General features: G+C 34.8%; 1 protein-coding gene across 1 annotated transcript in view; it reads right to left on the bottom strand.

Annotated features, from left to right (window-relative positions):
- The window catches only part of LOC110991420 (neural-cadherin), a 68,597-nt gene that overhangs the window by 43,513 nt on the left and 651 nt on the right, over positions 1-24,433 (bottom strand). Inside the window, exon 2 of the mRNA XM_045631772.1 lies at positions 22,831-24,160. Within this exon, the coding sequence (XP_045487728.1) occupies positions 22,831-24,127 (1,297 nt within the window). The 5' untranslated portion in view covers positions 24,128-24,160. The remainder of the gene's footprint in view (positions 1-22,830; positions 24,161-24,433) is intronic.

The following is a 24,433-nucleotide window of genomic DNA, read 5'->3' as shown; positions in this document are numbered from 1 at the left end:
CATGTAACATAGATAATTAATACCGACAATCAATCAACAATATAAAGCCATTACACTCATAACAGCGTGATACTGTGTCTTAAGCTAACTATAGGAAATATTGCCACCCTATCATTTGTTCCTCCCTACTGAGACGGGGGGTGGGCGGGGTTCTAACAAAGCTGCGTTCGTTGACACGAATCCCCGACGAACTGTTTATGTATCCTATTGGATTTTTTCCGTACGCTCATGTTAACAGTATGCACGCAAATGGTGTTTTGTTTTTAGAATCGATATCATAACAAATCGTTCGATTTTTAATTCCGTAATGAGGGTACTATTGAGAATGATAGTTTATATTTATTTAGAATATTTAAAGAAAGTGAACCATTTAAGTGTCAACAGATTTATGATTTAACGTTTAACGATTAGTATTTCAAATTTGCATATGAACATTTTCAGGCAGTATTATGTCGCTTAAACCAATGGTTTTAGTTATAGTAATTAGGGTCTTAAGAATCACAATTAACACCTTCGTGAAATAGATTATCCTCTCCATCTCCTCTTCGAACTACACGTCGGTAAGCCTTGACGTGAATAACTAAGAACTGCTAGACTAACGGTCTCTTTGTGTATAAATCTGGGTGCGGACAACATCATAATACAGGTGTCAGCAAATGCTAATAAATTATGTTTGAAATATACTAAGGGGAGACTTTATTTGAAGCAGAGAAAACTATACTCTAAACATGCATATGCTGTAAAAAAGTCGAAAAGGTTCGCGTTAAAGAATGTTTTTTTAAATTTAATTTTAATTTTATAATCACTTAAACCTTACACAGGTCATTGCGGTTAACCCGCAGGTCCTTGGTTTGGTTATCGTCTGAATAGCTTTTAATATATTTATGATCGGTCAAGGGCAGTCTTAAATGTTTAAAACAAATAAAAATAACAGTGATGGCCTAGTGACTTCAGCGTGCTACTAGCAACCATAGGTCGTACATTCGATCCCCGGCTGTGCACCAGTGGACTTTCTTTATATGTGGCCATTTAACATTCGCTCCAATGGTGATTGATAAAATCGTGAGGAATCCGGCTTGCCTCAAAAATATCATGAAACAGATATAGAAATCTGGGGCAGAGACATAATAAGGTTGTAGCGCTAAAGATTTTTTTTAAATAAAAGTACATTTCATGATTAACGGTATATGAAATAAAGCTTCGGAAAGCACAAATTCAATGTGCGAGACGGAATTAACGTACTTTGTTCAAACATTCTGTAAATCTCTAATGAACTAATTTACATACAAATGAGAAATGGCGCAGCGTTTGTACCTAGGTGTCTGTTTGGTTACCACAGTACCTACCTTGATTTTATTATCTGTTATGGAAAAATGCTTTACAACTTTTGAAACAATGTGCATGTATATAGTAAAAATATTAAGAATATTTATAATGATTTAGTTTTTGTTGAATACAATTTTCTAAATAAGAAAAGTCCTATGCGATAATCCCGATTACAGTCAATTGTTTATTCCTCTCACTGGATCCAATAAGTAGTATAGAAGAAGCGTTAAGATATACAATGGACCGTTTTCAAAAGATTCTCTTCAATTAAGAATCTCATTATAGACAAACTATATCAGACTATACTTTTCAAAACTGACCTTATTGATAAACTTAGTTAAGTATTACTTGTCAATAAATAAATATCTTCTAACCCAAATCTTACCATTAACATTAATATTATGCATCATCCACCTATAGGGTCAAAGTAACTTTATTTAAATCTCTTTAACAATACCTTTATGTTCTTTATGCATAAGAGATCGGGAGATGATAAGTATTGGAATAATTCAATAGCTCACCGGGAATGCACACGTGCGTCCATGTCATGCCCTTTTCCTTATAATAATTTTAACCGTAAAAATATACGTACATTTCTGGCTTCTTGATATTGTGAGATATATTTACGAAATAAAATGTAGCCATCACGCTTTTAGCGCTCATGGTAAGCTTACCAAGGAAGCTTTTACAAAACTACCCACTTAATAGCATGGATTGGAGCGTAGGTTAACTCTAAGGAGCTTTCAGAGAAACAGAAGTATAATAGGAAATACCCGGAAAGCGATTTCACCTTGAAGCGTGATGTGTACACGATAAAGGCGTTCCTACATATAAATATAGCGACTTTAATCAATACGAACAAATCTCCAATATCGCATTCTTTCAATATACATCTTGGAGTTTACAATGTTCAATTATTATTTTATAATAATTCTTATCTAAATGTAGGTTAAATTTAGAATCTGTTACGCAACACAAAATATTGTATTCTTAATGTAACTCGGCAATTCAGTTCAAATTGTATTTTATTTAATCGTACATTTCTTTGTAAACAGTTACCAAGTTCAAATCCGGCGAAGTGTGTTAACCGCTTGTATCGCAGCTTCACACCTCGAAGCTTTGATAGTATCTTATGTAACTACCTGAAGACGTGCTTAACGGTCAACCTACGTTTAATAAATGGGACAAGATAGTGTACGTTCTCGCGAGATTAGGACAACATAGATTTTCTTGCTAGAAACAAGGTGGATATAATAAAATTAGATCACCCTAGTTTGTTGTTTGTATTATTATTATAAAGTTTCAATATTTAAACATAGCAACTCGTTCGTTAGCGTCGACGTATTTTTGATCATTTGGACAACTAAGCGTTCTTACCAATAGAAATAAAGATTAATATTAGCGCTATAACTAATGCGACATATATGGGGATGGGACCTAAAGAGATTTTAGGAAATACTTTCATAATACTAATGCCTCAACAGCTAATATCGTGAATTGTTTAATGTACGTAACGTAATAGATAATAATCTTTTAAATTGAATATTCTTCGAAATTCGAACACGCCTTGTGAATGAAGGCATGAAAATAAGTTGCGAAGTTTGTACATGTGAATTAAAAGTTTTTATAGTTGATAATAATGTGAACACATTAGTAAAACTTAACTTAGCTTAATCACCTAACTTAAACAAAAGTTGGATACAATTCTTGTATCTTTAATTGTTAACTAGTAATTAGCAGCTTTCCGCACATTACGAACTGAAAGACGTCTTCATATATTTTTCTAGACAAACCTAAACGGTTCCAATAAAACTGGCATTAGATGGCACGATAATCCTATACAATTAGTTCACTCACGAAGACTGAGTGGTAGGCAGATGGAAGGCTATCACCGGCCAGATCGCCGCCGCGGTCACGATCCCCGTTTGTGGGAAACGATTTGATGTTATCCGGTAATGTTGTACTTAGATATAATATAGCGGATAAACGTTCTCAAATGCTGCACAGTTTTCAAATTTAGTATGTAACTACTTTTTCATTTTATATATATGACTGGTTTAACTTCACTTAAACAAACCCATTATAATTTTAACACTTTTACTAACAAGTTTACAAAATAATCAGACGGCACCGAAGTCAATTTCCGACGAAAATTCCTTAAGAATAATAATTTTAAAAATACAGAATAATGCATAGTTAATGTATTGAGTTGAACGGTACTTCGAATATAATTTTATTATTTTTAATGAAGTCGTAATAAACATAAAATAGGAACCATTTTTTAAATATTACTAGCTCTGAGCGTAAAATTTGTTAGCGGAGTGGGTCGGTATTTCATTTATATTTAGATCGAGTATTTTGACTGAGATGAAATCACGCTATAGGCACGACATTCATTTAGCCGCATTTCTACTAAATCTGTCCGACTTTAATAAACTCGGTTTTTGTTGATGCTTTTGTCTTTTTAATATTTTAAAAATCTTTGGCGGCTACCCTAGTTTGAATTAAAAGTGGAAGTGACGCGTTTATAAATTTAAGTTCCGGAAATGATTTCAGAAGTGTTTTAAGAAGGTTTTTTATTTAAAAAGAAACATTAAATTATGACTGAATGGGTCCTAGTTTCCTAATACAGAAAAGAGAAATATTATTAGGTAACACTTATATTTATCATTCATATGATCTACTCTCTATATGTATAAGATCGAATAAGTCATGTTTAGGCTTGAACAGTGCTCAAATCGGTCAACTAGCCCTAGTTTAAATTAAATTGTTGGAAGAACTGTCGCTCATATGCATTTGAAAAAAATATATATTGTGGGTTGAAGCCTACTGTATCGATTGATAAAATCAAAAAAGATAAAAGCAATACCAATTTCCCAAAAAAAAATTTACCATCGAACCGTAGATTAGACATAAATTACAAATTCGCTCCAAAACGGTTTATGCGATTTATTTTAATCTTACACGTATTATTAGATATAGCATATATTATTATTTTGATAAAAAAAAATTTGTATTAATTCGTTTCCTGGGCATGGAAAGTAATAAAAGGTAAATAAACTCAAGCGCAATGGGCTTCCTCCCGCAATTTCACACCCGCGAGCCCTGCATGCGGCCTGTCTTCAGTCCACCTCAACGCTTTGCGACGGGAGGACTACGCTTGTGTGTCGAAGCCAATAATAATTAAATATTTGCGTATTTTAGTTTTTACCCGCGGATTTTTTTAGAAATGCCAAAATATAAAAAGAAATATCAAGTGAGGCGAGGACATGAACTTCGGAAATTATTGTATAATAAGCTGTAAAAAAGTCAAGTGGAGTGTAGCAGCGGGGAATACTGGATTAAACTGGTTTTCAGGCTATATAAGCACGGCGCGCTGTATGGTCGGGCGCACTTCTTCGACGCTCGCACTAGATATAGGACGTTACTATTGTTGTTGAATTTGTGGTTAATTTCGTGTAATTTAATTTGGTTATTTTTAGTAATTTTATTTGTTAATTTCTTACTTCAGTAGTGGGATTCGTTCTCATTTCTGATTAGTTTAAATTAACGCCCACGTGGTTTTATTTTAGTCAGTTTGAAACGCGAGTGATATACGTTTAATAAAAATAATGGAGGGTAGGCGGTGAACACGTAAAAAAAAGACGGTGTGCCCGTCTCTGGGCTTGAAGAAACGTTACAGTCGATATTAAACCGTCAACCGACGCAAGCGACTGAGCTATGTCCACCAGTGGTGTCACCACAACAGTGCTCAGCAACACCACCGCGAGGGGATCGGCCCTTTGCACCGACATGCGCAACACCATCGGATTTGCTGCTTTCTTCCTTAAGTGACACTCGTTACCACCTGGTACTGACGGTTCGCACAATGGTACTGAGAACGCTCCGGTGCCAAGTTCAAGCAGCGCATGCGAGTCAAGCACTGATCTGGTACTTAATCAGGTGACCGACAAACTAGTAAGTGCGTTGAGCACAATTCTGGTAAGATCTAACTCCATTTATATTTCTAATTTTGATCCGTCTTTCAAATATTTCGATATATGGTGTGAGCAGGAAGACTCTGCGCGGTTGTCTAATTATTGGGATGACCGTGAGTGCTTATCTCTGATTGGATATTGTTTGAAAGGGGATGCTAAAGTGTGGCTAAATGAGTGGCTTAGTAATGATCATAGTTGAGACAACAGACTCTGATAGTTATCTCATGTATTGCGTGTTGTACGAGGAATGAGTGAAAAGTAAATTGTCGCAGTAGTTATTCGGGGTATTAAGGACCCACAAGTTCGCGCCGCCGCGACTTGTGCTAATTTATCATCGGAAGGCTTAGTTAAATTCCTCTCATTATATACCCAGCCCCTAGAACCGCGCTCTATAATACAAAATCATGTTAAAAGGCCAAATTTGTGAGATAATTCCCGAAAACGATATAATTTTCAGTCTAATATTAAATGTTTTTCATGTGGGGAAATTGGTCATATACAAATTTTGTGTCAAACTAAGAATGAAACCGCACCAGAGTGGGTCTCTACATCAATTCAGTCATCTACAAACAATTCAAGTTTAGATAAAAGGCAGTTTTATAACATCAAAATTATTTGCACATTTTGTAATAAGGTAGGACATAAAACGGAGGACTGTTTTGTTCGACAGCGTTCGAAGTCGAGCGGTAGGCTAAATTAGTTATAGTTTACCGCCCTTATAAAATGTCGTATGATGAAAAATGACGCGTTAGAGATATCATAAAAGATGTGTTGAATCAATAAATAATTAGAGATAGAGATTTGTAAAAAAAAAGCGATTCAGATAGGCTTTGTGTCGACTTTAAACTTAAAACTCAAAGACAGTTGGAATACCCGCTTCCGTTAATTGAGGACCATAATATTGATTGGCTAGATAAAGCTACCTATGAAAAGGCTACCTAGCCTTGATATGGCTACTGGCTTTCACCAGATAAAATTAAATAAAAAAATCGACACCACTCCCGAGATTCGTAACACCTGAGGGTCATTATGAGTACATAAAGATGCCATAAGAATTAGGCAATGCACAGGTTGTATATCAACGAATTATATCAAATACGTTACGATTTTACATAGATTAGGCAGAGCCCTTGTGTGTTGTAATTGTGTATATGACGTATTATTACCTAGTAAAACAATAGAAGAGGGTTTAGGTACATTACATGATGTGTCAGAGATGGGGGTAAGGGTAAGGGACCCAGGCAGGCTTTTTCATTAATTAAAAAAAAAAATGTAACTTTCAGACTACGGAGATCGAGTATCTGCCGAGTCATTAGCAATGGTCAAGATATGAAGACATCGTGCTTTGCGAGGTTGACTCGCAAGGGTGTGCATTTCAATGGCGGCGATTTTGCATTTGTGCCAAGCTGTTGGTAAGCTAGACTCCTGTATGCGCGGACCATATGTGGTTTTAGCGACGTTGTGGCAGGACAGATATGAACTAAAATTAGTCGCTGGTTCTTATGGTAAAGCTGCCGTGGAATACATGTTGCCCTGGCGCGGGGAATGGACCCCTGATGTGTGTGCCGCATTCTTTGAGAGTAAGTAATTTTTACTTGCCTTTTCAAAACTTATGTATGTTGATAAATGTTTGTGAAAACTGTCATTTTATTAGAACTGCTTATCATATCGGTAGTACCTATTTTGGTAAAGACCTGCGGGAGTCTTGTGTGATAGTAATGGAGTCGCTCTTACTATCAATAGCAATGGATTCGCTCTTGCTTAGTGTGATGTACAGTAATGGAGTCGCTCTTACTGTTAAAGCAATGGAGTCGCTCTTGCTTAGTGTGATTTACAGTAATGGAGTCGCTCTTACTGTTGAAAGCAATGGAGACGCTCTTGCTATGTAAAAAAAAAAAATATTTAATGGATGCTCATGTTGTGTCGAAAAGTAATGGATGCGCTCTTACTTTCGATGAAGTTATGTTAATTTAACGTTATAAAAACAAAAATGATGTAATTTTTAGGTGGCGCTGATGATGACGATAGTCCTTCACCACAACCACCGCACGCGATACAAGAGTCATCAGCAGGTCAAGTTTCAACATGCCAACCTGCCTATCATCACACGGGCGAGGACGCACCGTCGTCAGGAGAGGCCGAATAAGCTGTAAAAAAGTCAAGTGGAGTGTAGCAGCGGGGAATACTGGATTAAACTGGTTTTCAGGCTATATAAGCACGGCGCGCTGTATGGTCGGGCGCACTTCTTCGACGCTCGCACTAGATATAGGACGTTACTATTGTTGTTGAATTTGTGGTTAATTTCGTGTAATTTAATTTGGTTATTTTTAGTAATTTTATTTGTTAATTTCTTACTGTATGTTATAAGTATATGTATATAAGTACATACCCAAACAAAACTCAAATTTAGAGTTGTCAAGTTTCAAGTGCAACTTGTACAACCAAGTAAAATAAGTTGCTGAACCTGATACCTGATAGAATCTGAAAGTGGGTACTGGATCTCGAGGATGGTAAGCAGTAGACATACCGTCATTGAGCTCGTTGTAATCAGCTCAGCGAGACGATACTAGAAATGTGACTAAATTAACCTGATGATGGACTCCGAAGGTGGGTACTGGGTCTCGAGGATGGCAAGCAGTAAACATACCGTCATTAAGCTCGTTGTAATCAGCTCAGCGAGACGATACTAGAAATGTGACTATATGAACCTGATGATGGACTCCGAAGGTGGGTACAGAGTCTCGAGGATGATAAACAGTAGACATACCGTCATTGAGCTCGTTGTAATCAGCTCAGCGAGACGATACAAGAAATTTGACTATATGAACCTGATAATGGTCTCCGAAGGTGGGGACCGGATCTCGAGGATGGTAAGCAGTAGACATGCCGTCATTGAGCTCGTTGTAATCAGCTCAGCAAGACGATACTAGAAATGTGACTATATGAACCTGATGATGAACTCCGAAGGTGGGTACTGGATCTCGAGGATGGTAAGCAGTAGACATACCGTCATTGAGCTCGTTGTAATCAGCTTAGCGAAACGATACTAGAAATGTGACTATATGAACCTGATGATGGACTCCGAAGGTGGATACTGAGTCTCGAGGATGGTAAACAGTAGACATACCGTCATTGAGCTCGTTGTAATCAGCTCAGCGAGACGATACAAGAAATTTTACTATATGAACCTGATAATGGTCTCCGAAGGTGGGGACCGGATCTCGAGGATGGTAAGCAGTAGACATGCCGTCATTGAGCTCGTTGTAATCAGCTCAGCGAGACGATACTAGAAATGTGTTATATGAACCTGATGGTGGACTCCGAAGGTGGGTACTGGGTCTGATTTACTCTGATTTCATTTTCGGGCTTAGATATAACATGCTGCACTCGTAGGTTTCAGAACCAAGAAAAATATTTAAAATTTCAACTGGAAGACGAATCGTTGAAATTGATTATTTTTTCAATAAACTCAAAGAAATATAGTGGTATTATAGTAAATATTACCTAATATTTATTTAATATTAAATATTAATAAGTTCATATAGTCACATTTCTAGTATCGTCTCGCTGAGCTGATTACAACGAGCTCAATGATGGTATGTCTACTGCTTACCATCCTCGAGATCCAGTACCCACCTTCGGAGTCCATTATCAGGTTCATATAACACATTTCTAGTATCGTCTCGCTAAGCTGATTACAACGAGCTCAATGATGGTATGTCTACTGCTTACCATCCTCGAGATCCAGTACCCACCTTCGGAGTCTATCATCAGCTTCATATAGTCACATTTCTAGTATCGTCTCGCTGAGCTGATTACAACGAGCTCAATGACGGTATGTCTACTGCTAACCATCCTCGAGATCCAGTACCCACCTTCGGAGTCCATTATCAGGTTCATATAGTCACATTTCTCGTATCGTCTCGCTGAGCTGATTACAACGAGCTCAATGACGGTATGTCTACTGCTAACCCTCCTCGAGATCCAGTACCCACCTTCGGAGTCCATTATCAGGTTCATATAGTCACATTTCTAGTATCGTCTCGCTGAGCTGATTACAAGGAGCTCAATGACGGTATGTCTACTGCTTACCATCCTCGAGACCTAGTACCCACCTTCGGAGTCCATCATCAGGTTCATATAGTCACATTTCTTGTATCGTCTCGCTGAGCTGATTACAACGAGCTCAATGACGGTATGTCTACTGCTTACCATCCTCGAGACCGAGTACCCACCTTCGGAGTCCATCATCAGGTTCATATACTCACATTTCTAGTATCGTCTCGCTGAGCTGATTACAACGAGCTCAATGACGGTATGTCTACTGCTTACCATCCTCGAGACCGAGTACCCACCTTCGGAGTCCATCATCAGGTTCATATACTCACATTTCTAGTATCGTTTCGCTGAGCTGTTTACAACGAGCTCAATGACGGTATGTCTGCTGCTTACCATCCTCGAGATCCACTACTCACCTTCGGAGTCCATCATCAGGTTCATATAGTCACATTTCTTGTATCGTCTCGCTGAGCTGATTACAACGAGCTCAATGACGGTATGCCTGCTGCTTACCATCCTCGAGATCCACTACTCACCTTCGGAGTCCATCATCAGGTTCATATAGTCACATTTCTAGTATCGTTTCGCAGAGCTGATTACAACGAGCTCAATGACGGTATGTCTGCTGCTTACCATCCTCGAGATCCACTACTCACCTTCGGAGTCCATCATCAGGTTCATATACTCACATTTCTAGTATCGTTTCGCTGAGCTGATTACAACGAGCTCAATGACGGTATGTCTGCTGCTTACCATCCTCGAGATCCACTACTCACCTTCGGAGTCCATCATCAGGTTCATATAGTCACATTTCTTGTATCGTCTCGCTGAGCTGATTACAACGAGCTCAATGACGGTATGTCTGCTGCTTACCATCCTCGAGATCCACTACTCACCTTCGGAGTCCATCATCAGGTTCATATAGTCACATTTCTAGTATCGTTTCGCTGAGCTGATTACAACGAGCTCAATGACGGTATGTCTGCTGCTTACCATCCTCGAGATCCACTACTCACCTTCGGAGTCCATCATCAGGTTCATATAGTCACATTTCTTGTATCGTCTCGCTGAGCTGATTACAACGAGCTCAATGACGGTATGTCTGCTGCTTACCATCCTCGAGATCCACTACTCACCTTCGGAGTCCATCGTCAGCTGATGATGATGACTCGGTTTCGGTATTTTAGCAATACTGACATTAAAAAGTTTTAACCTCAGAACGAATTAAACATGTAAAAAAATCATGTAGGTATGTACTAGTTAAATAATTGGCAGCCACCATTTTTTCTAGACCAATATTTATTCATAAATTTTTATATTTAGCTAATAATTGGTTTCGTATTCACGTAGTTTTGTTAGACTATTCACTATTTTGTTAGACTAGATGGCGTTAGTAAATTATTGTTTGTAGTAGAGGTCAAATCCTCAAAGTCATCGGCGTATGTTAGAGTCTTTATTAGACATTAAGCTGTACTGGTGATTGATTTAATTATAAGTATTAGTAGATTAAATAATAATTAAACCAAAAATTAATTCAACTGAATTAATTTTTAATAAACTATTGTTTTAAGAAAACCTACGACAGTGATAGAGTTTTCTTAGCTTCCAGTGGAATTCTTGGTGAATTAATTGAAATACCAACTACAGACTACCGCTGGCGTGAGTTTCAGTAGATGTAACATATTAAGCCTATATTTATACTGTAAACTATAATTGTATGCATATCGTGACCATGAATTCGGCAAATCCACCTTATTCAATCAGTCACAGAACAAACAACTAAGCTAGCTTATTAAATGCACGCAACTACAAATGGCATGGGAAGTGCGTGTTGGCTTGACAAATCACTGTTTAAATGCTTAGTATTTACGAAAAATAGATCCGATATACCTATATACAGCTTACCCATGCTTTGAGCAAAGCAGAGTATTATACATTTTCCAGTTTCCTTCTGGCTTGTCACAGAATGTTCTAAAGAGCAGGACCATTAACCAGCGATAAGACTCTATGGTATGTTTAAGAATCAATTATTTTAGACAATCTATTTCATGATGTCATGATATCTTTTGTAGATTTGGTGATATCAATTGTTTTGTTAAAGTACGAATATGAGTGTAACGAGTCCTTAACTCATCAACGATTTTTAATAATAGATAATATATATGCTGAATCAGTTTAATAAAACCGATTCAGTATATATTTTGTTATCATTTTGTACAAAATAGTTAATGTTAATTATAAAATTTACTTTTCTAAATCTCTATTGAATACAAATTTCGTATCCTCATTAAAAATCAATTTCTCTTCAAAAATTCACGGTTCTAGCGTGATTACCATAAGCATACATAACTCGAGTACGTACTTTATGCCATGAACGTTTGGTTCACAAGTCAATATTGATCGACATATTTTAATATGAGCAAGCGAGCGTAGCAATATGTCGCCTCTCCGTTACGGAGTAGCTCAGCCACTTCCTTCCGGTGACCGCAGCAGATAACCGTTATTATTTGACATAACAAATATTACACCAAACTGGGCTCTTCACACACTTCGTATTAATTAGCAGTGATAAAATGAAAATTAACATTATTCATACATCAAAAATTTTGGCGGTCTTACTATAAAACTTATATTAGACATTACCTTGTGTGCTACCACTACAAGTTTATCATGTCCCATAAAATTTTCATCGTGGTAACGAACACGATATTAAAACACCTTTTAAAAGATTTTTGAAGTTTATTTCCGATAAGTGAGTAAGACTCAATTTGGTCCCTTGATAAGTTATATATATGTATAGCGATCATGTTATTATTATATTATAACTGCTTTAGTTAAAACATAAATATTACTATCGAAATACGCAAAACGATATTTTAATTTTATATACAAGTGTGACAATTTACGTTCTGCTAGCTTTTAGTCAATTCAAAATAATTAGTACAAAATGTCGGAAAGAGCTTTTGAATATATGCTACATAAACAGATTAAATGGCTTTAATTCAAACCTATTAAAGTGTAGCACAGTTGGAGTATCTCGAAGCCTGTGCAGTTCAAACTTTTATTTTGGCTTCATATAGAATTACTTAGGAGCTTTTAATCTAACACCGATACTTTAATTTGTTCTAATGACCTTTTCGTTGATACTATATAAGAAAATAAGGTTTTACATTTTCGCTGCGGCTGAGGCGAAGAATGAAGCTAGTCAGTATCGTAGAATGTATTACTTTCTTAATTTAACATCGACATTAAAATATATAAAACAATGATGTGGTATACAAAATGAAATACATCTACTTTAATTAATCCAAGCCGTTTCAGGATAAGCATTGAGTACGTTATTATGGAAGAGCGTGATATTCAACTCGCGTGCCGGCAGCCGCGGCCGACTCGATCGATGCCTGACCTCGAGTAACATGGCACTTGGCGTAAACGGCCAAAATTTAAGAAAAATACAAATTAGAAATATATAATGTTGATATAATCTTATATATATATATATATATATATATAATATACAAGAATTGCTCGTTTAAAGATATAATATATATATGTATAATTCGAATCTCGGAATCGGCTCCAACGATTTTCATGAAATTTAGTATACAGAGGGTTTCGGGGGCGATAAATCGATTTAGCTAGGAATCATTTCTAGAAAATGTCATTTTATTTGTGTTTTATCAACTTAAACAGAATTGCTTTTTATTTGCTTTTAAATTTTTGTCTATAATTATTTTTATTTATTATTATTGCTATTTTTTCTTTGATTTTGTTTTATTATATTCAATTAGTTATAGTAACGCATGTTCTAAGTTTAAGTTTTTAGTTTTTTTGTTTTTTTGTTGCTTTTGTTAATTGATTTTTTTTTGTACTCTACCCTCTGATGGTTTTTCTTTAACGTTGTGTTTCTCATTAGGGTTGCCTGGAAGAAATCGCTTGTAAGCGATAAGGCCGCCCTTTGCCTTATATCTTTTGTTACTGTTTTTTTTATCTTTTTTTTTTTTATCTTTTATTTTTTTGTTATGTGTGTTTTTGTATAAGGCAATAAAGGATTAATAATAATAATAATAATAATAATTGCTCGTTTAAAGATGTCAGTCAAATAAAAACTTAAATATGAATATAATTATCTTTATTCGATAATTATATTCATATTTCATAATTTTATTAGTATTTAATTCGTACTTAAATAAAATTTCCAAAAAACACGATTTATAAAAAAAAATACCGAGCTAAGCTCGGTCATCCAGGTCCTGTTGATTTAAAAGATCAAAAATTATTTTTATTTTTATATTTTTGACATATCTCTTGATTAATTCTTTATATATCAAGTCAAGTCAAAATTTATTTATTCATATAGGTAACATAATGTACACGTATGAACGTCAAAAAAATAGTACAAGTGCAAGTAGAAGCGGCAAACATCAGATTCTTAATATTCAATTAAATAACAGTTAAGAATGCAAAATGTATCTAAACAGAAACGTTAGTATAAAAAATTGACAGTATATTAAACCGTGACTGTTCACAGTTCTGTTTATTCAATTCAAACGAATCTGGGAAGGGCGCACGTGTGCGGCGCATATGCGCCGGAGTGGGATACCGCTCTCATTGTTCGGAATTTCACGTTCAATATGGAGCGTAAATATTTCGACAAAGCCCTATAGGCGAGCCAATAAAAGAATAGCATTCCTTATAAAGTTGATAACGATCCTTATTCATTTAAATACCATGGGATAGCGATTTACCGCGATATTATCATATGATATAAGACAAAAGAATGTTTTTTTTCATTTGCGATGTGCGGGCGTTCTACTGGGAGCACTAAGCGTAATTGCTGGTAACAATAAAAGCAAAATGAGGGAGCGAGACGCACACGTGCATCCGTTTGATGCTGTGCTTATTTCTTAAAATGTATGAAAAATGACGACCGAGTTTAGATTTCGGCTTATGCTTTTACAAGCGTCCCATATTTTAATATTCGCATCTCTTACGATGCAATTCATAAAACGCGTTCGAAAACATACAACCGAAACGTAACAAAATATTGTCGCGAGAGTATCTTCTTTAGTCTTTAAAAGCGGGAGAATATTTTTGTTAAAAATTCAGATTTAATGGTTGTATAATTACTATATGACGTCCATTTCAGAAACAATACCTATCCGTCAAAAATACAACACCCATATCCAAATCATTACGGTACACTTTTTGTAATACAGAATTCATTCGATCTGAACAAAGCTAATTGCTGACATAAGTATAATGTCTTTTTTATACACCACGCAGGTATTTAAGACTAAAAAAAAATACAAAAAGAGAAACGAGCGTTCATTAACGAATTTATGTATTATTCATCTCCATTTATAGCCGTAAGATAAACATTATCCCCTCGCCGGTCATCAACGGCTTAATTATGATATCAAAAGCTGCACCGTCAGTCCGATACGTGCATTCTTTCTCGAACAACACGACTCTACACTCTATGGCTATATAGTCTATGGCTATCCCTGATGCATCTCAGCGACGATTAAACACGATTCTATGCGCGGACCCGTATTTTTATTTTTACGTCCTGTTCATTGACGTAGATGAAATGTGGCAACTATTCCCGTTGAAATGATGACAGCCTAAATTTTGAATAACACCTCTTTAATTATATACGATTCATTTTAGCTATTATAGAGACCTATTAATCAATTTTTGAGAGGCTTATTACGTAGCGTGAGAACATACGATTCGGATGCAACGTCGTGAAAGCAAATGAAGTGCAATTTCCAGTCTGGAATTGAAGTCGAGAGTTTCTGCTGACTACTGAATGCCAGATACATGCAGTGAATAGTCACGATTCCAGCTCTTAATTTAATTTCCATCGCTTAATTAATACAACCAATTTCAATTATTGAAAATAACAGTATAATTTATTATATGATGTGACATAGTTTCATTAAAGTCTAATTTAGCTGTAAAATTAGCGCGCAAGTAGGTTGATTAAACGTGAATTACTCGTGTTGTTATTGTTGGTTGTTAAAATAGGTGAACCGCAAATATACATTTAAAATTTAGAATAGGTCATAAATAGGCAACCATCCAAATATAATAAGTAATCAGTCAAAAGAGTCTGATTTGTGACTTAATTCTCAAAATTGCATTAATTTTACCACCTTAAGAAAATGGGGAAGATCGGAGTGTCAAGAACACATCTCTTAAAATACCGTACTGAAATACGCAAGCTCCAATGTTGACAAACTGCAGCGAAAAATTAGATACGCGGGCGTTTTCTTACTTCGAAGGTCAAAACTTTGATTCGCTGCGCCGTCGGAGTTGGCTGTGGGAAGCAATGTATGAAATTCGTGAGCGACTGCAAACAGTTTTATAGCCATAAACATTAAATAAACAACTTTGACAGTTTCATTGATGAATAAGACACACTTCAATGACCGACCACTTACTGTGTTATGTTATAGCATTCATCAACTTTCGCAATCAGAAGTGGTTATAATCACCTAGCACGAATCAGCCAAATTGTTTACGCACGAGTCTGACATCATAAACTTTAAGCCGTTATGAATTCAACACCTGCGACCAAACAGAATCAGAAACGGCTATGTTTATTGGACACTAGAAAGTAATGGACTGAATAAAGAATTATCCCATCCATTTTTTTAAAAACAGAGGATATTGCAGGATGGGAAATAAAAACCTGATAGTATTGATATTAAAGTGATATTAAAGATAATTAAAAATTCCAGAAGACAATGTCGGAATTTAGGCGACCAATTGGTATGATACTTTTGGACCCTAACTGTTTGGACAACAGCAGAATAGACACCTTAGAAGAGCAAAGTTGCACCTAATTTATTAAAGGTAAGGGAGTTAATTCTTGGTCATTAATAATGTATTCTCCGGGGAAGCAAAATAATTTGATGGGTTAAAGCCCCAAGCTGCACTAAATCTTAATAAAGGAACGAACAATTCCCCCGTAGTCACATATACCAGTTCTAATAAATCACACAAGCTAAGCAATAAAGCATGCACCTACAATGAAGCTTCATTGTAACGAAATTTGTAGCGAGAATATACAGAGACTACGTCCTACTTTAGATAGAAAATTGCAATTTAAAAGTTCTTTAGGAAAATTCTTAAAAGTCTGACAGTCTTCATAGAATATTGATTCAGATTTCAAACGTAATCTAAGGCATATAAGAAATACATTTACGTAATAATATTAACAACAAATATCTTTAATTTAGAGTAACTAATGATCATAAGATATGATCATAAGATAATGATAGTAACTAATAGAGAATTAATGATCCGTAATTACACTTACAAGCTGCTCTCGTGAAAGTCGCCTCAGTATAATTTTTTTACGTAGCCAATCTTTTAGCAGGTACATATGTAAAAACATATGGAACACTTTGCTATGCTACCCCTGCTCAGTTTTCCGTAATAAATAATGGTTTTTATATTTTCTCTCCATAAAAGCCTTCCTCAGAGTTCGAGACATAAATATAAAAGAATATTCAAATTGGTCCAGCCGTCTTCAAGTTTTACGTTTTGAGTTTTACATATAAAGATTACTCAACCATTCATTTTTATTTATAATATATGATTACTTAACCGTTAATTAACATTTTGTGTAATTTCAAGATTATTTATCTATTATACATATGATATTATACAAATCAAATACATATCTTCTTTATTTCAAAATTCTTGCCCAATTACTTGCCTTGTGCAACGTCAAAAAATCATTCTCCATGTTAATTTTTTTTTTTTAATTAACAAAATAAAATTCAAAAACGAGATAAAACAATTTACTTTTTATTTTTTAGTCTCTACTTGCAGGGAAGATGGTGAAAACCGGCACATTATAAGCAGTAATATGTTATCAAATCTGGTAGTTTTATTTTCAATTATTTTCTTAAATGAATGAATGGTAAGAATAATCTATACAACTCTTAAAAGCAACGCGTCCGTAAATCTATAATTAGACGAATGTTGTAACATTTTAGGTGTAATTCTACGTGCCCTCTTTGACCCAGCACACCTTACCAAGCGCAACATAATATGTATATAGGCACAGCAAGCGGTAAATATCGATACAAGAATATAAAAATTGTACATGTATAAGAACCTTCTTTGAGATTGAAAGAATTTATGCTTATTAAATTCTACATTTTATGCTGTTGGCAAAAAACAATATTCATTTCGAACTCGACTTCTATTGCTTTAATTAAAAACTTATTCATTGAGTTTCTTCTCGAAATTTGTGACCAAAGTGAAAAATGCTTAGTAATGGTTCAGAAGGGTGATTTGACGTATAGTGAATGCCAATCAGGGTCGCAGAGAGCTCTTGAACAACCACAGCAAGCAGAACAATACGGTATGAAGTGGTGTGTATGCAAAAATCATGATTACACAACTCCTCGGTACTTACAATAGTTCCTTGGGGGTTAAGCCAATCGTTTACATCTATGTCACTGTAATATATTAAAAAGTAGTTTGGTGACATTCGGAAGATACTTGCTATGGGTATGATATAACGCATGAAGCGACGCAGCAGCAACATTAAAAAATATGAAATCCTTACCAGATGTAAATGGGTTGATAAGTTAACTTTTACTGTTTGTATGATCTCAAGGCTTTGTTTGGTGCTTTGGTTGAATATTAGAGTATTGCGATATTTATCTACTTTATCTGAACTTCTAGTAAATTTAAAGATAAAATATATTCATATGCAAATGTAGCTGAGGAAATACTAATAGGACTTTAACACGTTTACTTAATGATTTCGAACCTAGAAATGTATTTCAACATAAGCTATATTTGTAATATCTGTTAGAAGTATAAGAATTGTTCTACAAATACAAACATTTTCAACAAAGAGATTTAATTACAATTACTATACTAATTGAAACAGCGAAGGGTGTATAACGTAGGTAATATAAAACGTGTTATACAGAACCAATAAAGGTAACCATTATTCATTATTATGATGCATGTAAAGCTTATCAAAGTACCTTTATGAAGAGCCCAATCATTTACCAATTGGAGTGAAACCTTGCGAGATAATCTTAACGTATTTTATGATATAACTTGCTGAACTTCGTACCTTCACCTTAATATGGATTTTACTTAGTTTACTAGAAACATGGAACATTTTGCTATGCTATTCCACAATTTTCACGCTTTTTTAAATTAAAATTTAAATCCTTAATAAAACTAAAAATACATAAAAAATCTTTTTTATGTATTTTTCCAAGTTTTTACGCCACAAAAAGCCTTCCTAGGAGTTCAAGGAATAAATAAAAAAAAGTCGATTTGGTTAGTCAAGTTTTGAGCTTAGCAACATTTTTTACGATACATTTTTATATATAGATAGATAAATGTATTGATACCTTGACTCTAGAGCTAAACAAAGCGGCAAAAGTATGCAAAAATGCATCGTGTACTACGTAGATAGTGGGTTTTAAAATGCCTATACTTATACAGTGGCCAGTTCAGTTTTAAGGTTTCAAATATTTACATAATTTCTCTTAAGTTTTTTTGGCTCAATAAAATATATAAAAATATATTCTGACTTCCGGTCTACTCTTATTCCTTGTCATTAATCAAACATGATTAACTATAACGTCGAATACGAGGGCGAATGTGGTAATACATCAAAGACTTTCCCCATTTTTCGCGATTCCCTACAGGCTAGAAAATCATTATAGAGAAGTAGTTGTACATGTTTAAAAACAAGTCGGAAAATGATATCTTTTTAAATTGACCACCCTAAATGTATTGAAAGTAATTAAATATTAACAGTGAAAAATTATGAGGGATGCATAAGTAGTCTATTTTTTTTATTCTTGAATATAAGTAAGATTTAGGGTCTCTATCTAATATAGCAATTTACTTCACTTGGCGATGGACATTATAAATAATGTTTGGGATTTGATGTTCAAAATGAACGTCAAAATCGTAAAAAAAAATAATATTAATTTTAATGGTAGATAACAGTAAACTACAGCAGTTTATCATTTTTATTAAGATTAAAAAGCTTTTCTAAGGTAAACTGATCTCTTTCTAGTTTGAATACCAATTTTGCAACGAAACTAATTAATGTTATATAAGTAAAACTCATCACACAACATTAAAAAGCTATATGCGTAACATACAATTACTGCATTAGGGTTTTAGGGTTAACAAGCATTTGAATTCATGGCCATGAGTCAAGATTGGTCACACGCATGTTAATTACAATAAACTGCGCGCATCCTAATAAACGAAATGGATCAAAATAAAATCTCTCCATGATAGCTTCTAACTTTGGACGATAATGCACTTAAACACCAAGCCATAAAGACGTTATTTTAGTTATCTGATATTGAGATGCTGTCTGCTGTTTCGATTGACAACTGTTTTGCTGATTACTATAGAAAGTGCCGAAGTACTACTAACGGTCGAGCCATGATCGTATTGGCTGGCTGTTTATTTTGACTACGTCCAACTTGGATTGGTGTTAACAGTTCTAAGCGACCTGTATACAAATAGGCAATAAAAATTAGTCTTGCGTGACGGCAAAATTAATCGACACCGTGGCGTAATACCTTCAATTGTCAAATGTAATCAGATGTCAGTTTATTACTAAAATATACTGAAATCATCACTGAGAATTGTGTTTGTTTGTGTACATAACAGCAACTATCTCCACGGTTGTATTCTTTAGCTTGGTTTTTACTATTAATAATAGCTAGCATAGATCAAAAATGTTAAAATGAGGGGAATTGTCCAGTATTATTGTGCGACCAACGCCCGCACCCAGTGCCATTGATTGAATGAATGACTTTTAACAAACTGTACTGCACTGGACCGTATCAATTTAGCAAGTTGTCGTTGATTTACAACTTCTATAACAAACGAAATAACGTGACTTTTACTAGTTTTTAACAAGGATAAATTAAAAACTTTGAGAGAATTATAAATATGTTACCTTATTCTTATTTAATATAATTTTAATAGTTGCACATGTAGTTCCCTAAATCACCTGACTAATAGCAATTTACATCATGGTGAAATTAAGTTGATTATTTTTTTAATAATACCGTACACCGATAGTTCACAATAAAGACAACTTCACGCCAACAGTGTAATAAACGATATTCTAAAACATCAAAGCACTTGTCAATCGCAAACTCAAAGAGCGTGGGACGATACAGGAGCAAATAGAGGATTAATTTAGCATCGGAGTATCTAAACCTTCCAATAAAGACACTTTGGGGTTTGTTACAAACCTGGCCAGGCATTTAATATAATGTTTTACGATCTGCTTGTTAAGGCGCTGTTTTAGATTTTAAATTCCCTTGATCTTGCAGAAAAGGTAAACCAAGGCTATAACTAAGTAAACTCTATTTATTAAGATTACAATAAACGGTGAACGAACATTATTTATATTCCTTGGTTGAAAGTCGCTTAAGAAAAGAACACATTGAAGAGGTAGCTTAAATTGAGAGGTATGTTTAAATTAATAATATATACTGATAAAAGTATTAAATTACTTACATTAATATTAATTAATAAACCTTTATTTATGTTATATAAGTCGATAATTATCGCTTATTGTACCTTAACGTACATCATAACTTAACTCGAAACTGAATGTAAATGCTAACGAGTTTAAAATGTTTCAAGGATAATAATGATTTCCGAGACAGATCAAGAATAATTGCTCTAAAACGGCCACCCACAGATCTATTTTCTTCGCCAGATAATTAACACATGTGTGTCGATCTTTGAAGATTTTAAGGTCATGAAATTGATAAACTTTGAAGCATAATTTACTTACATATTATATTGTTAGGATTTTATATTTATTCATTTATTTATCCTACAGCTAACATAAGTAAATTATATATAATTACAAACAAATACACTGAAAATATAGCCAAAGATGGAATACATCGTATATTTTACTACAAAAAGGTTCAAAGATTTACAAACAAACCAAAAGTATTATATTTACACATTTAACTAAGTGTGATTAAATTCATTTAACTAAGTCTAATTTGACTGTGTTGTGTGATTGTGTATTAGTATTGTTTAAATTTAAGTTTTTATTATTTTTATATGTTACAAGTTATTAATTACTTATCATCCGAACGTTTACAATTCCGTGAACATTTCTTATAAATGTCACAACTGTCAAAAAATAAAATTATAATTCATAAAGACACTACCATTTCAATATTTCTTAAGATTAATCTTATCTAGCTTCATACTTTCTCTAGTCTTGGAATGTAAAGTATCCCACACAAGTTCAGGAACAATTTACAGCAAAGCTAAATAAGAATTTAATAAGAAATTCCATGAAAAAAAATTGCTTCGTGATCGTAGGGTTGGCGTACAGAATCGGTGCCGTGCGACAGGTCTCCGATTATCTACGCATTGACCACGGTGGCAACCTGTCATATCCATGGTAAGATTTGTTTAATGGGAATTCCACCTGTCTCGTGCTACTGATCTAGGACACACTGTCGCATTCTATTACTAATAGAGAAGCCATACACTGTACGTACTATTATTTCGATTACATGGCATAATGATTAATGTGTGTGGACTTAATTGAAGTCATTGAACTTTTTTGGCGTTGAAAGTTAAATGTAACTATAATAATACTAAGCTTAAAACATAATAGCCTAATAATCGTATTTTTAAAAGCCTCGTAACGATTAGATTAAGTTCATGATCCCATCACACTCGCATGTCGATTTAACGAGATCCAAAGTGAACTTTTAATAACGCATTAAAACTTGAGTGTATAATCAACGTCTTCACGAACTAAGCTTTCTTGGCATAAAACTTCTCTCGCCTCGTTCTAGTTTCAGGTTTTATTATGAGTTTGAATCTTTAAAAATGTTTACAAACTGTCTCTTTTACGATTGATCTCAATCTTTAAAGAAATATTATAAGTCCACCTAAGTTAGCTGTGTGTTACTATATGCTTATATGTATTTATAAATGTGAATTTGGTTTTGAACCTACCGTAAAATCCATATTTTATTTAAAATACGTGATACTAATGTTTTAAAGTAATAACATAGTACTACTATATTGATGATACATGTGGTTTCAACTCTATTCTCTAAGATTTATTTTTATTATTTTTAATACCTTAATGTTTAAATATAGAAAAAAATATTTATGAGAAAAGAAAAGACTGTGTGTATTATTCCAATAAGGATCAACTACAATACCTGCCGCAAGATAATAATATGGTTGGATGCGCATTTCGATACGTCGCGTCAGGTGATGCTTACAGTCACGCGTGAAAAATATATGACTTCATACCTTAATTCACAGTATAAGAGACCACAAACAACAAAATGACTGAATACATAGTATTCTTCCGACGTTGAATATATTCTTTCGAGATACCGAGCATAACTATGACGTAATACATATATATATATAAAAATCTTACCTCCATTTCCGGCATTCGTGATAGTCACCCAGAAGTCGATAGTTTTCTCAGGTCCAAGCTCTTCAAAGTCCCACTTCTTTTTAACTTTCACAACACCACTCGGTTCCACTGTAACCCACGGATTTTCATCTCGGATTTTGAAAGTTTCGCGGTCGGTTTCCTTTTCCAAAGTGAAAACTGCACGCCCTTCTACTTCACCATCAGCTTCAGTGAATTCTATCCTTTTTGTGGGCCGAACAGCGCGTGTCACTCGCCGCTTCTCTCGGTGAAGAGTTGGTAATTCCCTTTCTTCCCGAACCACAAATTCCAGAAAAACTTGAGCCGGTTTACTCTTTCTAGAAGGCGTTCCAACATCATGGGCTACTACTAGAAGCTCAGCATCATAACCATCTGGTTCTCCTGCGAGTATTAACTCTCCAGTTTGTGGCACAATGACAGCTAAATTAGTCGGAGTTTTTATTGAATAGTAGACGCGATCACCATCAGAATCAGAGGCGTGAACTATACCAATGTTAGAAAATCTTGGCCAATGTGCAGAACCATTATTTATATTTTTATCAATAGTCCCATTAACAGTGAAATAATACAATTCTTGATCGAATACCGGCTCATGGTCGTTTTCATTTAATACACTAACTGTAATTGGCAAACTAGCTTTACTCACGCCATGTAAATCGGTTGCCTGAATTATAAAATCATAAAGATTTTTAGTTTCAGCGTCAAGAGGTCGCAACGCCACTATTTCGACGTCACCTTCAGTAACGACTGATTTAAGGTCATAGTTTGGCCCTGTATCTTTCTCTCGTAGAGCGAAGGTAGAATCATCATTTCCCTTAATGATTTTGTAAGCAATACGGCCAATATTAACGAGGGCAGTGGCTCTTATAGGTGGTAAGTCTACCACTGTGCCTTCAGGTGAATTTTCTGGGATCTCTCCACGAAGACCATTGATTGTGGTAAAACTGAGCATTTTTCTGCGATCCATAACTAACAGGTGTAATGAATGTGCTGAACTGCTATACGGTGTTCTTTCCAAGATGGCAAGGTTTAATGGTTGATTCAGGAGTGGTGTGAGATCAGCTGTAGTCATAAGTAGGCCATCATCCAAAAGGGTGAAATATGACGTGAATTCAGGGTCGAGAAGGGTGTAGCGAGTGTGGTTTCCAGTGAAATGGCGAACGGCGTGTCCAGGGCGAACGTCGTGCGGTAGAAGAATGAGAGCACTGGTCTCTACCGCTATACTAAGGATGTAGAGCAATGCTCCTCCAGCCACTACTATGCGCGCCATGGCTATCATTAGATGAATAGGCACTTATCCCAACATTTCCACCTACAATAAAAGTAATACTGGTTGTAATAATTTACACTACATATATTTATATTCGGGATTTTATACGATTTTAATATCAAAAAAGGGGAAGCTAATACCTATTTATTGGTATGTTATAAGCAATTACGTTTAGCACACACGATGTTGTTAATAAAATAGGTACTAGAGTTTAATTTTTTAGGTAGTGCAGTACCTAAGTAGTTTTTCACTAACTATTAATGAACACTGATTGAAAACTTATAAATGATAAACAATTAGGTAAAAAATGGCAAG

Source organism: Pieris rapae, chromosome 16, assembly GCF_905147795.1.
Source record: "Pieris rapae chromosome 16, ilPieRapa1.1, whole genome shotgun sequence".
Lineage (NCBI taxonomy): Eukaryota > Metazoa > Arthropoda > Insecta > Lepidoptera > Pieridae > Pieris > Pieris rapae.
Note: the sequence above shows the minus strand (reverse complement) of the source record. Positions and strands in the feature narration are given on the sequence as shown.